The 16,377-nt window shown below is 32.5% G+C and overlaps 1 protein-coding gene across 4 annotated transcripts in view; it reads left to right on the top strand.

Moving 5' to 3' along the window:
* Positions 1 to 16,377, top strand: part of SYNE1 (spectrin repeat containing nuclear envelope protein 1) — a 593,997-nt gene that overhangs the window by 524,753 nt on the left and 52,867 nt on the right. For all 4 annotated transcript variants that reach the window (XM_051997964.1, XM_051997961.1, XM_051997963.1 and 1 more), the window contains 3 exons: positions 2,339 to 2,494; positions 10,339 to 10,497; positions 11,317 to 11,483. In XM_051997964.1, coding sequence (XP_051853924.1) covers positions 2,339 to 2,494; positions 10,339 to 10,497; positions 11,317 to 11,483 — 482 coding nt within the window. The remainder of the gene's footprint in view (positions 1 to 2,338; positions 2,495 to 10,338; positions 10,498 to 11,316; positions 11,484 to 16,377) is intronic.

Raw genomic sequence — 16,377 nt, 5'->3', positions numbered from 1 at the left:
ATACCTATTAAGAAAGCTTAATAAAAGCATGTTCACCATAGTGTATAGGGTATATATTAATCCCAAATTCCTCCTATTGATTAGTTAGAAAAATTTAGTAAAATTATTCCATCTAGCAAAAATTCATCTTTATCCTTTAATACAATTGAAAACTTTTTCATATATTATTCCTTAGTATAAAAAAGTTCAAAAAAAGCTATTTAAAGACATTATATGATCTCCTTTAAATGCATAACTGATAACTATAGGTGGAATTCTGCTGACTTGAAAATGAAAAAAATCTTCAAGTGATGGGAAGATTTTTTTTTTAAATCAGGATAATGTAATTTATTACACTTTGGTGATTCTGTAATTCTTCAGCCTTTGAACTAGAGAGAAAGGAAAGATGTCTCATTAGTTTCATTTTCAAGATGAAATTAGCTTTCCCTAAAGTATCTAATGGTAATACTGTAACTTGGAGAATTTGGTGCCTGAGCCAACTATTGTTGCTCTGAAACATGATTCTCCATCAGTGTTAGAAATAAAAGTAACCACCTTATCATTTAGATACAGTTGAAAGAAACGTTTTGCTGCCCTTGTTTCTCCTGCCTCCCTCTATATCCCCGTCCAATCTTCTGTCATCCTTAAAAACAAACTGAAGAACTGATTTTGACTAAAATGTAATTCATTCACATTATCTAGAATTTTATCCCTAGGCAGAATTGCCTGAATTTTATGTTTTCTTTTAAATATCCTGAACTCTTTGTGAAGAGCCAAAAACCTATATGAAGTACATTACTTATGTGATCAGTTAGTTGGAATCCTAAAATCAGAAGACTGTTGGATGGCAAAATCTATGTAAATTGAAAAAAGGGTCATCCATAATTTGTCAAAGCATTATAAGAGCCATGTGGAGACATTGGGACATCAATATAGGCACACTGTCAATATCTGCATTAGAAGACAGGTGATATTAATTTTGTCAGTAGCTTAAACAATTACATTTGCAACAAAATTAAGCTATCTATCATTAATTGTAAAAGGCCAGAATTCAGTATGATTGATTTAATCCTACAACAAGGTGTTAACTCACTGGAATCTGTAAGACAATGGTTATCTAATTTAGCATGTGAGTTCTCTAGTTCAGTATGACTTATTTAATCTTACAACAAATAATTGTTCCCTAGTGTTGTAATGATTGGTTTATACTCAGTATATTGTAATAATGTAATTGTAATAGAGTATACAAACTGGGGATAAACTCAGCCAGAGACAGACTTCAAGATAGATACTGGACTGATGGCTCTCCTGCCTTCTGTATTTCCTCCACTGAAATCAAGACCCAATCTGGAAGGCTTCCAGAAAGCTAGCTGGGCCCCATTTGAAGGAGACAGGCTGTGAAGGAGACAATAAAGACTTTGGACTTTATCCCTGACTATTCTCATGATGATTACTTAAATGAAGGGTGGTCCCAAGACCTCCAGAAAGCTAACCAGAACATTACAAATATAATAATAGCACGATTTAATTTATCTGCATGTTTTACATATAATAATAGTAGCTACTAGCACTTATAAGAGCATTTTAAGGTTTGCAAAGTACTTTAAATGTTATCCTACTTGTTTTTAACAGTAACCCAATAAGTGATATTATTATTCCCCTGTTTTATAGATAAGGAAGTTGAAGCAGGTTGTGGTTCAGTGGTTAAGTGACTTGCTCAGGGTAACACAGCTAGTAAGTGACTAAAGCCAGATTTGAACTCATAGTCCATCACTTCATTCATTGTAATTTATAGATGTCCATAAGTATATGTTTTATGTCTTCATACTGTTAAGAAAAGACTTTCATAGCATGGATATGCAAAATATGTGGAACATAAAAGAGATTAAAAATAGAAAAGTAAATCTTGAAATCAGTGTTTTTAAAGGCATCAAGATTATTCCAAACTGTAAGAGAAAGAGTTTAAGTGAAGAACGAGGGTGAGATGAGATCACGTGAAAAGAAAGGAGACATGGGTGAAAGTAGCTGTCATCACAAAAATTCAGGGCAGAAACTTTCATTTTCCCAATTCCAAATTGTCAAATAACCAGGTATTAGTTTAATAATGAGGTTGGCAAAAATTAAGTGTTGTGATTTCAAATATCATGGAAGAAGAGCTAGTTTGAGTAGTGAGGTACTCAATGAAGGAGAAAGCAACTCACATCTAAATTGTTATATTTCAAAAATACACTCTCACAATATGGAAACATTATAATGTGATCAAAGTAAAAATATCATTTATATGACTCATTAGAGTTTTATGAGGGCTTTCATGTTGATATGAAAACAAACTTCAAACTGATTTTTTTTTCCCTTGCAGGAATTAGAAAATGCAGTTGGAGGTTGGACAGATGATTTGGCACATCTGGCACTCCTAAAGGATACTCTCTCAACATACATCAATGCTGATGATATCTCTATCCTCAATGAACGCATAGAGTTGCTACAAAGGCAGTGGGAAGAACTCTGTCATCAGGTATGGGAATTTTTAAAATTGAAGTCTTTTATTTTTATATGCTAGTTATTTAACTTTCCTTCACTCCCCATCCTGACTAGATTGAACCTCTACTTGTAACAAAGAAAAACAGTTAAGCAAAACTATTCATTACTCTCTTCATATCCAGTAGTATACGCATTATTCTATACTAGTATTCCCTAGCCTCTCTTCTTTGAGGGAAGATGAATGTTTCATTATTTAGTGTATAGAAATTCATTTGACTTTCCAGCAACCAAAAACTTCAACTTCATTTTAGTGATCATTTACTTTATATAGTTTTAATCATTTTGAGGATAGTTATCTTGATTCTGCTTATTTTAGTCTACATTATTTAATAAAAAAAAGTTTTCATGTTACTATGATTTACTCAAATTTATCATATCTTATTACCCAAAACATAACATTAAACTTTACTCATAGTGCTTTAAGTTTGCAAAGTACTTTATTTATGTTATCCCATTTGATCCCCACAATATCATAGACTTATTTTTCTTTATTTATTCCTTCTAGTAAAATAACCCCAAATCATTCAACAAATGTTTAGTAAATGTTTGCTATTATTGTAGTCTTGTTAATGATAAGAAACTCTGATCTAAAACCAGTTATTAAACTTCTGTATGCTTCTAACAAATCTTTCTGAAAAAGATGAATAATATTCTTCAATTCTAGGGTTAACAGAATCATTCTTATGAATATAAATAAATACGTCTCCTAAGAATAAAGGTGTTATGTAAAATAGATGTGGGAGTGTTACTGTTAACTGTTAAGACAGATAGTATATGTTAAAGCTATTTTTCATACATAGATATTTATCTAGGCACCAATCTGTTTGGAAACAGAATTAGGATTCTATTGCTGGATTGGGTGACCATGTAATATGCTCTAGAGAAGAGACTGTTCGATAAGCTACTAGAGTTACTGCCTGCTAAGAACAGACTAGGATTTATTAGGGAAGAAATGGTCTGCAATTGATGGTTTTATTTTTCTCTATTTATAAATCATTAAGATCTTTACAAATCATGGAGTCTTACAGAGTAGAGTGAAAATCAACCTTTTTCTCCTTATCTTTTCACTAATTCTGAACTACAGAGAATGATTCTTTTCACACTCAATATTTCAGCTTATAACTGAGCAACAATTTTATGTTTTTCTTACAAGTTCTTGAGTTAGGTATTTCCGGTGAACAATCATCAAGTTTAAACCACAAAAGGAAATGAGTTGGTAGCTGTGTTTCACTTTAAAAATCAAATGTGAATAGTTAGAAAATGGCATTGCACCTCTGTTGAAGAGCAGTTGCTGTTTTTATAGTTCATCTAACTTAGTTGATGGAAATTCAGAAGTAATTGGAACATGATAAGGAGGAAGCTGCTGTAAGTAGATATATCCAAATAAATGTATAAGATTACCCATTTTTCAAAGTGACAAAGCAGCTTGTTAAGCTATATGCAACTGAGGCTTATTAGTTTGTATTCGTATTTAGAGCTTTGAAGTGTTTTATTGCATATCATAGGAAAGAATGGAAAAACCATTACTATATTAGTTTAAGAATTTTTTTTCTCAAATGTTTGTTGCATAACTCATATTTAAAGCAGAAAAAAGATATATTTCCTATGTCAGTGCTAAACAGACAGGAGGCTACAGCCTATTCTTATCAATTATTGGTACCATACAGCCTTTTTATAATATTAAATGAAATGTATAGTCAAGTGTAAAAGCCATCATGCATTTAACTGATATAAATTATTTTGGACTATATTTGGATTATAGGTGATATAAAATATTTTGGACTATTATATGATCCAGAGAATCATATAATAATGTTCAATTATTGTACTTTTTTTATAAATATTTGTTTTTTCCTAAATATATCATTCAGTTTAATTGACTCTTATGTGGTCCTTAGAAAACATCTAAGTACCTCCCACTTTAAATGATATAGCTTAATTTTTTTTAATTGATCAAATAATTTTTAAAATTTATTTTAATATACATTGATTTATGATTCATACTGGGAGAGAAAAATCAGAGCAAAAGGGAAAAACCATGAAAGAGAAAAAAAGCACAAAAAAGAAGTGAACATAGTATGTGTTGATTTACATTCAATCTCCTTAGATCTTTATTCTGGATGTAGATAGTATTTTCTGTCCAATCAATTGGAACAACTTTTGATACTGAACTAAGAGAAGAAGCAAGCCTTTCATAGTTGATCATTACACATTCTTGCTTTTATTATATATAGTATATTCCTGGTTCTGCTTATTTCATTAAGCCAATTTGTGTAAATCTTTCCAGGATTTTCTAAAATCATCTTTTTCATTTTTATAGAGCAAAACTATTCCATTACCTTCATACACCACTTTTTGTTCAGTCAGTCCCCAGTTGATGGGCTTCTACTCATCTTTCAATTCATTGTTACTACAAAAAGAGGAGCTACACACATTTTTGCACATGTGGGTCCTTTTCTCTCCTTTATGATTTTCTTGGGCTAAGGACCCAGTGTGGCACTGCTGGGTCAAAGGGTATGTACAGTTTTATAATACTCTGGGCATAGTTCCAGATTGCCCTCCAGAATGGTTGGATCACTTTACAACTTCACTCACAATGAATTAATGTCCCAGTTTTCTCACATTCTCTTCAACATTTATTATTATCTTTTCTTGTCATCTTAGCCAATCTGAGAGGTATGAGATAGTACCTCAACATTGGTTTTAATTTGCATTTCTCTAATCAAAAGCAACTTAGAGCATTTTTTCCTATTACTATAGATGGCTTTGATTTCATCATCTGAAAATTGTTCATATTCTTTGACCATTTATCAATTGGGGAAGGACTTGTATTCTTATAAATTTGACACAGTTCTTTATATATTTTAGAAATGAGACCTTTTGTTTGTGCAAAACTTTTTTAACTTAATGTAATCAAAATTGTTATTTGTGCCTTGCATAGTTCTTCTTTGGTCATAAACTCCTCCTTTCTTCAAACATCTGATAGGTAAATTTTTCTTGCTCTCCTAATTTGTTTATGGTATCATCCTTTATGCCCAAATCATGTCTCCATCTTGACCTTATTTTGGCATGGAGTATTAGGGTCTATGCCAAGTTTCTGACATTATTTTCCAGTTTTGTCATAAATTTTTGTCAAATATTGAGTTCTTATTCCAGAAACTGAAGTTTAGGAGTTCATCAAAAAGTTGATTACTATAGGCCTTAATTATTGTGTCATGTGTATCTAATCTGGTCCATTGATTCACCACTCTATTTCTTAGCCAGCACTAAATGATTTTCATGACTGCTGCTTAAAATATGGTTTTAGGTTTGCTACTGTTAAGCCACCATCCTTTGTGATTTTTTCATTAGTTCCCTTGATATTCTTGATCTTTTTTTTAACAGATGAATTTTTTTGTTATTTTTTTTCTAGTTCTATGAATTTTTTAGCAGTTTGATTGATATTGGCTGAATAAGTAGTATTGTACTTCTTAAGTGTACTCTTTATGAATTGAAAAGGATATAACATTGACATTATTTTCAACCACCTATAATTTCATCAGTATGAGTGTTCTCTCCACCCATGAGCCTTGCAGCACTTAAAGCAATGCTTCTAAACATTTTGTGTGTCCTGGATCCCTTTTTCAGTCTCGTGAAGCTTATTAGCTTAATATTTTTAAAGGACACTAATTATATTCTAGAGTTATCAAAAAATTAAATCAAGTTCATTGATTGCAGCTTAAAAATCACTTGGAACAGTGGGAAAATCAGTAGTAATAGAGTAAGAGGAACTGGGTTCAAGTGCCAGTTTTGGCATTTGCTAGTTGTATGCTAGTGGAGCAAGGCACTTCACCTCTCCAGGTCCCAGGTCTTCAAGTTGTTACCTCTATAAATCTGGGCAAGTTTTTGAATCATATAAAAGGATAAAAGGAGACTATTGTAATGAGTGAATTCTAAGATCCCTTCAAGCTCTAAATCAATAATTAATCTCTATAGGGTACTGGAGCTGGAAAGAAAAAAATCAGTATGGATCCATTCTATAAAATGGAACATGTATGTAGATATAACAAATTAAAAGATAATTTAGGGAGGGAAATTGCACTAAAACTAAGAAGATCAGGAAAGACTTTACAAAGGAGGTGCTACTTGATCTGAGCCTCAAAAGCAGATTCTAAGTGATAGATTTGAGAAAAGTATTCGATAAGTATGAGAATCAGTCCATGTGAAGACAGAAGCAAACAATCAAATGGCAAATTTATAGAGAACACCTATTCATTCAGTGTGGCTGGAAAGTTGACATGAATGTTAACAATATAAAATAAGTATTAAAAGTTAAAAACAAATCACAGATAATTTTAAATATCATTTGAGAAGTATTTTATCCAGGAGTTAATAAAAAGTGACTCAAGGTTTTAGAACAGGAGTCTGACATGGTCAATGAATTGTAATGGTTGTGCCGAGAATAGATGAGAAAGGTATAGAAATCAGAATCAGAGAAACTAAATAGGAACTTTTAGCAATAGCCCAAGTGAGAAGTGGTAAAACATATGAACAAAATAAGAATTTTGTGAGTGCATAAAAGGGGAGAGATGTGAAATATGGTGAAATATGAAAAAATGAACAAGTCTTAGCAAGTGATTGTTTATGAGTGTGGAAATGAAGAAGAGTCAATGACAACCCTGAAGTTACTATCGTGAATGACTAGAGGATGGCAATGTTCTTGGCAGAAATAGTGAAAACAGAAGAACAAGTGGTTTTAGAAGAGGAGGTATTTCTTTTTGGACCTGTTGAATTTGAGATGTCTGTAGAACATCTTGTAGGAACTGTCCAGCAGTTCAATTTAGTGACCAGTGACTGGAACCAATAGAGAGAGATGTCGATTTGGTACATCAGCATAAAGATGATAACTGAATTCATGTAGATGCCAGTGAATGAAGAACATTGAGGAACAGTAGAAAATTGTGATAATATTGCAAAGACGGCTAATAAGATTATACAACCAGCCTTTTAAGGAATCTAAGCAATGTGAGCAGTTTCTATTCTCTATTGAATTATCTGTTTTGGCCTTATAACAATAAAGGCTCTAAAGTGAATAAAACAAATGTATAAATCCAGTGGAAGTAAGCTGGACTTCCCTAAAATCTGGTCTATACTCACTAATAGTCAAATGTCTGGATTAAGTTCAGAGAGTTCTTAACCTGGGGACTATAAAAATTTTAAAATGTATTTTGATGACTGTATATATATATATATATATTATATATATATATGTATGTATGTATGTATTTGTTTCTTTTGTAACTCAATATATTTTATGCATTTAAAACATTATCTGAGAAAAAGTCCATAGGCTTCATCAGGTTACCAAAGAGGGCCCTGATACAAAAATGTTAAGAATCCCTGCTTTAGTATCAGTGGGCATAATTCCAAGCAAAAGTATGAAACAGTCTGAGTTCATCTTCATTATTCTTCCATATCCCTTTTCCGTGCCTTTGCTTTTTTTCAAGCCCTGAGCTTTCTTCTTTCACAGATGAAACTAATTAAAAAAAACATAATTCACACTAAAATAGTGACTTAATGGTCCACTCTTCCCAGAAGCATTTACATTTTAAAAGAATTCTAAAAGGAGAGAGCAGTTAAGCCAAGAGAATAAATCTTTAATGAGGGAATTTCTGGCACCACTGACAAGTGATAATGGAGATGTTTTGACCTATATGGCCTTCCCAGATAAATATGAAGTCATATTCTTCTCCTCAGTAAGCACATTCCAGAATATTCAAAATATTCAGCAATATTGAAGTTCCACATTTCTAATAATATCAAATCACTTTGGCTTCCAGTGGGAACTTTTTCTAGGCAAAATCTTAGAGTAAACAAAGTTTATCTTCCTGTCCTCATGTCCACTTTGTATCATTTTACCACCCAAGCATTTATTATTTTCATACTTTATAAAATAATATAACACATCCTCCAGTTTGATGATTTAACATTTTGGATGTTTCAGGAGCATTTACATTTTAAAAAAGGATTTTGAAATTTTTAATACAATTAATACAATTTTTAACATAAAGGAATTTAATACAAAGGAATAAATTAAAGTTTATATTTGAAAGATGTGCTGTGTGCTAGAGTTGAAAGGTTGAAAGGATAGAAAGAGCAAAAATCCTGCTCTTAAACAACTTAAGAAAAAATTTTTAACAACTTAAGAAATTTGAAGAGAGTAGCCAAAAAACACTCACAGCTATGATACAGCTTGAGATAAGTACAAAGAAGAAAATCATTTTAATTGAATCGTGAAAATTTAATTAATTTAGTAGTGAAATTTATTTATTTAATTGAGTAGTGAAAATCCATGTTCAGCTTTGAATGGCAAGAGAGATGGAAAGACAAAGTCACCTGAATCCATTCTTGATGAAAGTAGGGGAAACTAAGGCAAAAGGTTAAGTGAATTTACCTAGTATTATACAAGAAGTGTCTCAATCTGAATTTCAACTTCTGTTTTCCTGATTACGTTCCAGTGCTCTACCTATTGCACTACCTAGCCGCCTAGCAGAAGATAGTATGAACACTGAAAATGTGAGTCAGACATAAGATTGTAAAGGTATATTCCAAACAGATTTTGGACACCCTTTGTATATCAAGTTCAATTATTTAACTTTGTTAGCTTGAAAATAGGGAAACACTAAACTTTTGCTTTTTTTTTCCCCCCGTGGAATAATGACTTAATCATTGTTGTGCATTGAGAAATGATAGTAATATAAAGAATGACTGGAACATGAATAGTCTAAAGATAAGAATACCAATTACAAAGTTATTACAGGGGCAGCTAGGTGGTGCAGTGGTTAGAGCATCAGCCTTGAAGTCAGGAGGATCTGAGTTCAAATGTGGTCTCATACACTTAACACTTCCTAGCTATGTGACCCTAGGCAAGCCACTTAACCCCAATTGCCTCAGTGAAAGAGAGAGAGAGAGAGAGAGAGAGAGAGAGAGAGAGAGAGAGAGAGAGAGAGAGAGAGAAAGAGAGAGAGAGAGAGAGAGAGAGAGAGAAGAGAGAGAGAGAGAGAGAAAGAAGAAGAAAGAAAGAAAGAAAGAAAGAAAGAAAGAAAGAAAGAAAGAAAGAAAGAAAGAAAGAAAGAAAGAGGAAAAGGGAGGGAAAAAGAAAAAGAAAAAGTTATTACAGTGGTTTATAAGAGAAGTAATGGAATCCTAAAAGGAGAAGTTGTGGAATTAACTCAAAGAAAAAGAAAAAGAAAAAGGGAAAAGAAAAGAAAAAGAAAAAAAAGAAAGAAGAAGAAGAAGAAGAAGGTCTTCTAATGTACATTTAAATTGGCATGACGGAAATCATCTATTGTCCTTATGACTTTATTTAGACAAGCTCTGACTAAAAAAAATGCTTCCCTGTTTCTCTCTTGAATGGAGTTTCTTAGATGTTCTTAGCCTTTGATAACTTTAAGATATTCGAAGTGTCTGAGTCCAGATTTAAGGGGTCTTCCTGACTCCACATCCAACGTTCTATGCATTGTACCACCTAGCTGCCCGGGCTAATACTAGAACCCAAACCTTAATTCAACATAGAACTCTTTGAATGTTCTTAAGGCACTTTATCCCATGGTCAAAACCACCTTATATTCTGTATCCATCATAATTTCAATATTTACTAAACAGTTCTCGTTCTCTCTCTCTCTCTCTCTCTCTCTCTCTCTCTCTCTCTCTCTCTCCTTCCCTCCTTCCCTCCCTCTCTCCTTCCCTCTCTCTCTCTCTCTCTCTTCCTCCTTCCCTCCCTCCCACTTACCCCCCCCATTTTCTTTTTCGTCTTTCTTCTTATTTCAATCCTGGCAGGTATCTTTACGTCAGCAACAGGTAAATGAGAGATTGAATGAATGGGCTATCTTCAGTGAAAAGAACAAAGAGCTTTGTGAATGGTTAACTCAAATGGAAAGCAAAGTTTCTCAAAATGGAGACATCCTCATAGAAGAAATGATTGAGAAGCTGAAGAAGGTATAGAATGTACAGCATTTTATTTCTTAGATTTCATTTTATTTATACATATCTTTCCAAAGTATATGTAATTTTCTAGCAAAATAATTCTCTAAATAGTACAAAGGTTAGTTCTCAAATATTTAATATTAGGGATTGTAGGGATTTTCCCCCTAGGGTTCTTGACCATGCTGTTTGGTACTACTCAACAACTACACAGATTTATATCCAAATATCCCCTCTCATCTTGTTTAATTATTATGTCCCTTTATTTCTACATATTCTCCATGAAATTTTTATCGAAAACACTGGAGGGTTTCCTCTATTTTGGGATACAGTGCAAACACATGGGCTGTCCATGTGTTATCCCTCATTTTCATTTAATAAATAGTTATGTAGTAAATAAAACAAATGACAAAATATTTGAGTATTATTAACAACCATTTAAACTTTTGCACAATGATTTCCCTAAGGTACAACAGTGGACCAATGACTAGTGTCATAAAGCACAATATGTCTCTGTGTTTTCTAACCTCTATTTGTCTTTTTTATAATAATTCTCAGAAAGTAGACCATTATATTAAATGATACATTAAAACATAACCAAATGAATACAAACACAAGACAAAACAAATTTTAAGCATCTTATACCCCTACCTATAGAGGTTTATAATTGTAGTTATAAATACTCTTTAATGATAAGAATGGATATTTATAGGAAATTATTCATAAGTAAAATTATTCCAAAATAAACACCATAAATTGGATTTTTTCCTACTAATATATATGCAAATGCATTAAAAATAAACCTTCTGATCTTTATGACTTATTTATTCTCAGGATTATCAGGAGGAAATTGCAGTTGCTGAAGAGAATAAAATCCAACTACAACAAATGGGAGAACGACTTGCAAAAGCTAGCCATGAAAGCAAAGCATCGGAGATAGAGTACAAACTAGGAAAGGTCAATGACAGATGGCAACATCTCTTGGATCTGATTGCAGCCAGGTAAAAAGAATATTCTTATTGCTTTCATTAGAGTTTGTGTGCCCTGAAGTAGAAAGAACGTTTTATCTGAGTACAATACACAGGTTCCTTTCTTTTCTTATTCCATGTTTTAAATCAAAAGTTTCCCCCAAAATCAATTTAATCAAATCAGTAAGCCTAGTGATAATTACATTATAGTAATTATAGTATAGTATAGTGATAATACATAGTGATAAATGAGGAAATTGTTGATCAGCCTCCCCAGAATGCCTATCTAAAAATGATTTATTTGTTTACTTCTGGGTCAGAAGAGGTGCCTAAAATATCTTTAAGCTTATAGAAACAATGTGGGAAAAAGAGAAGAACTTTTCATCTATTCCCTGCTTTGCAAAGAAATTTGAATAAATAGTTGATGTTAGACACTTTCAAGATAAGCCATTCACTATAACTCCTTGAACCTTAGTTCTCACTCTATAACTATGCTGTGTATATTTGCACACAAACTTATTTTCTTATTAGAACACAAAATCTTCATGAATAGGGGCTGCTTCATTCTTCATACTTGTACCCAGCTCCTTGGACAATTTCTGGCATATAGATGGGACTTAACAAATATTATTAATAATATCCCTATTCATGAAGACTAAATTTCTAAATTTGAATAAATTCAAAAAATGTCACAGCAATGTACGCAAACTTACCATTCTTCCTATTAACCTGGAACAATTATGTCTCATTAACAGTTGCCTCTTTATGTTAAACACCCTGTTAACTATATACTTCTGCATAGGGTCTCAGAGATAATGTATAATTATTCATGAAGTCTATTAAGTGTCTAACATCTTCCAAACTTTTAATCCAGTATTCTCCTCCACCCTCCCAAAAAAAAAAAAATTCAAGAAGCTCCTTCTTAAGGAGTGTGATATGATTTTATGTAGATAAATAAGCAGTTCATAATTATGATTACTGCAATAATGCTAATGATAAGGAATTGTTTGAAGGCATCTGATAGGCAGATATTGATGTGAGTCAAATATTATTGTCACAAGAGAGAAGGGGATTTTTATGGTAATGATTCCTTTGTTTAATTCCGAATGGTGTAAGAACTATCTCATAATCCTATTTTTTATCTGAATTCCATTATTTATTAATGCTATACTATGACTCATGTGCAAGTGAAAACCTGCCCACAGAGCATGAAAAGCATTTAATAGTTTATGGGGTCATTGAGTTTAATGATTTTCAAGATGTCTTATTTATAAAGAGTTGAACAACTCTTATTTATTTTTTAAAAATACCCATTTTTGGAGGTAGGTGAGGGTGATTGGAATTTTCTGGGTTTCACCAAATAGGAAAGTAAAAAGGCAGTTATTTGAGGGTTTTTGTTTGTTTTAAAGCTCTTATAAGTAAAAATTGTAAAAGGTAATCAGCAACTTGGTTTCATTATGGTGAATGTTATTTCTGTTACTCTGCTTACTTATGGGGATACTCTGCTTACTTTGGGTATATATAACTCAAATTAATGTTTGAAAATTTGTTACCATTTTTAGCTTTATTTCATTTCTATTCAAATCAAAACAAACTTCTTTCAGAAAGACAAGTTAAAGGCATTCAACTAGAATACTCCCTTCTAGTGGTATGAAATACAATTTTTTCTCTAGGTCTAGATAAAAAAGATTAGGTTAAACAATAGTTTAGAAAAATTCTTTAATACCATTAGCTGAAAAAGAAGATGAAAAGGCTTAAGTAATTAGATGATCAACTTAAAATAACCGATAGGTCTTAGTAGCAATCCAAAATGATTTCACTTCAAAATGTTTATATATAATATTGACTTTTCTGAGCATTTGGTTTAGAAATTTCAAATGTTTCCCTAATCTTTTAAAGTAAAAAATGTTTCCAAATATGAATAGGCTTATAAAACATCCATGGTATACTCTAAAACTTCTTGTGATGTTTTTTGTATATTCTCTACTTTAAAAGGGAATATCAATCATCTTAAAAGACAGTAAAGTGAACCTTGGACTCAGTAATCCTGGATTTGAGTCACAATTATAACATTTATTTGATATGTAATCTTAACAATCAAGTTCTCTTTTTGCAAGTCAGTATCCTTATCTATAAAATGGGAGTGAATATGGAAGAATAGCAAACCAAGACCTAGCCTTGGAATCAGAAAAAGCTAAATTCAATTGCCCTCTCTAAGTCATAATGGCAGTAGGACTCTGGGAGTCTCACTTAATCGCCCAGGGCCCCTAGCAACTCTGTGAGACTATATCAGGAGTTTCTGATCAGTAGTTTTACTTCATAGAGAGTTTTCCATGCTAATGAAATTATTGGCCAACTCACTACATCTCTATTGAATTAATAGTAGTATCTATACTACTCAACTCACAGGATCATTTCACTGTGTGTGTGTGTGTGTGTGTGTGTGTGTATTACACTTGAGTGTGTGTGTTATAGAAAAATGATTTGTACTCTGTAATATTTTTAAAATGTGAGCTTTTATTGGGTACTGGAAGTCATTTTTTGGGGGGGAGTTATTTTGGTTTATAGTTTTGAAGAATTTTTTGCTTTAGGGGGTATATTCTCTCTGCTTCTTATACTCATAATTTTTCTATTACCTTTATTCAAAAAAGTTGCCCTTTTTCTAATTATAATATGCCAAATTGAATAGCAGCCTGTAGATGGTTAGTTGGTTTTATCCTTTAATGCCTCATTGGATCCATTTTTTTCTAAACAACTTCCCAAAGGACATGTTGACCTTCTAAATTTGTTTTTCCATTTCCTTGTCTATCAGTGCATCATTAGACAGTGTATTGGCTGACTAGCAATATCCAGTAATAGTTTTCAGCTGCACAGTATCTGTATCATCTTCAGCTGCATGCAGTCTGCTTTTTATAATGCAGACTTGTGAATGACCCATTTCTTCCAACTTGTTGGACCTTGTTGATTTTAGCTGCCACTTCTCTCTCCTCCAACTTGTAAAACCCAGAATTAAATCTGTGGAAGAGGATTGTAATATTTTGCATAATTTCTATTATGAATGCTTTGAAAGCTCTATTCACCTCAGGTTACTATAGTTCCAACATTAATGACTCAAGGACATTTGTTGTTATCCATTCACTTGAAAGATTTCTCCTAGCAACCAGAATTATGACCTAGGAAAAGAACATTGGATTGAGTCAGGAGACCCGAGTTGTAATGAATTAATACAGATCATTTACTACATGTCAAGCACAGTGCTAAGTAAACCCTGGGGATACAGATACAACCTGGCGAAGTCCGCTCTCCCTAATAATTTATAGTTTTTGTAATGGGTGAAATTTACTTCCTCCCACCTCTGTTAACAATATAGTTTATAGCCAGAGACCTTCATGAACTAAGAAGAGCTCTTTCATTGGGTTTCAGAATCAACTGATGAATGTGAAATATAAACCAGATTTGTTATACCTTGAGATGCAAACTACTTTGATTTAAGAAGAGAAAAATGATAAGTAGCTAATTAAACAAACTAGCCACAATATCAGAAGAATTTCAATAATTTCAAAAAAAGGAGAGTCTAGTATAGTATGAAGATTTCTGTAACTGAGTGAAATCTTCAAATTTAACCTGAGATCTTGAGAGTTTTTCTTGGTGGGGAGAGAAGAGGGAAAACAAATTTTTTATACAGTGTCTACTATGTGTCAACAATTATGCTAGGTGCATTTTATCCTGCAATTATGCATAAATTCTATAAATACCATCTTATCTGATTCTCATAATAAGCCTATGAGGTGTTATTATTATAATTGTTATTATTATCTCAATTTTATTGTTGAGTAAGCTGAGGCAGATGCTAAATGACATGCCCAGTTATTTAATCTTCAAGGATAACACTCAGATCTACCTATCCTACTCTACTTCTTTCCTGGTATCCAATTTTCAAATGCCTTTCAGACATCTTAAATTGGTTATCTAGTAGACATCTTAAACCCAACATGTCATCATTATCTCCCTTAAGCCTTCCTTCTTTTTTATTATGACAGAGAGCAGTACATCCTCAGACTTATAACCTATGAATCATATTCTACTCCTCACTATTTCTCACTACCTTCTTCCTCAATCCGATACAATGTCAAGACCTGTCAATTTCATTTTTGCATCATCTTTCAAATGGTCTGCTGATAGCTCTGTCCAAGAGTTTTCTCACTCCAAGTCATCTTCCATTTAGCAACTACAGTGATTTTTCCCAAATGCAGATCCAGCCATGTCACACACACACCCTATTTGATAAACATCATGGCTTCCTATTGTTGCCAGCAGGATCACATACAAAGTGTTCTCTTTTGCATTCAAAGTCTTTCATAACCTAGCTCCCTTCTGCTTTTTTAGTCCCAATACCTTAATCACAGCCATGTACTCTTCAATCCAGTAACACTGGCATTTTTCTGTTTCTTGAAAAGACACTTGAATCTCTCAGTTTTAGGCATTTTCTCAAGTATTTTCACCCTCCTGGACACCATCTATAGTCTTCCTTAGCTTCCTGAAAGTCCCAGGTAATAGTCCATCTCAGTTTTCTATTCTGTAAAATGACTTTGTTGGATTAGGTGACCATATTTCAGTTCTGGATCTATTATCCTGTGGACTCTTCATCCCTTTAATAAAACAATGTCAATATCCTTTTTCATTTTCACCATCTATACCTAGGCTGCCATGTAACTATAGTTCTAGTTGCTGAATCTTAAAAGAGATGCAATGAAAGTAAGAAGTAGAATCAAGGCTTCTAAAATCAAGAGATATAGAATAGATTTAAAAATTTTAGTTGAAATTGTAATAAATTGAATTATGCAATAAATGAAATATGCAATAAAATAAAAATTCATATTTATGTAGCACTATAATCTTTACAAAGTACTTTCTTTACAGCAACATT

This window comes from Antechinus flavipes, chromosome 4, assembly GCF_016432865.1.
Source record: "Antechinus flavipes isolate AdamAnt ecotype Samford, QLD, Australia chromosome 4, AdamAnt_v2, whole genome shotgun sequence".
Lineage (NCBI taxonomy): Eukaryota > Metazoa > Chordata > Mammalia > Dasyuromorphia > Dasyuridae > Antechinus > Antechinus flavipes.
The sequence above is the reverse complement of the archived record's forward strand: the minus strand, read 5'-3'. Positions and strand labels throughout refer to the sequence as shown.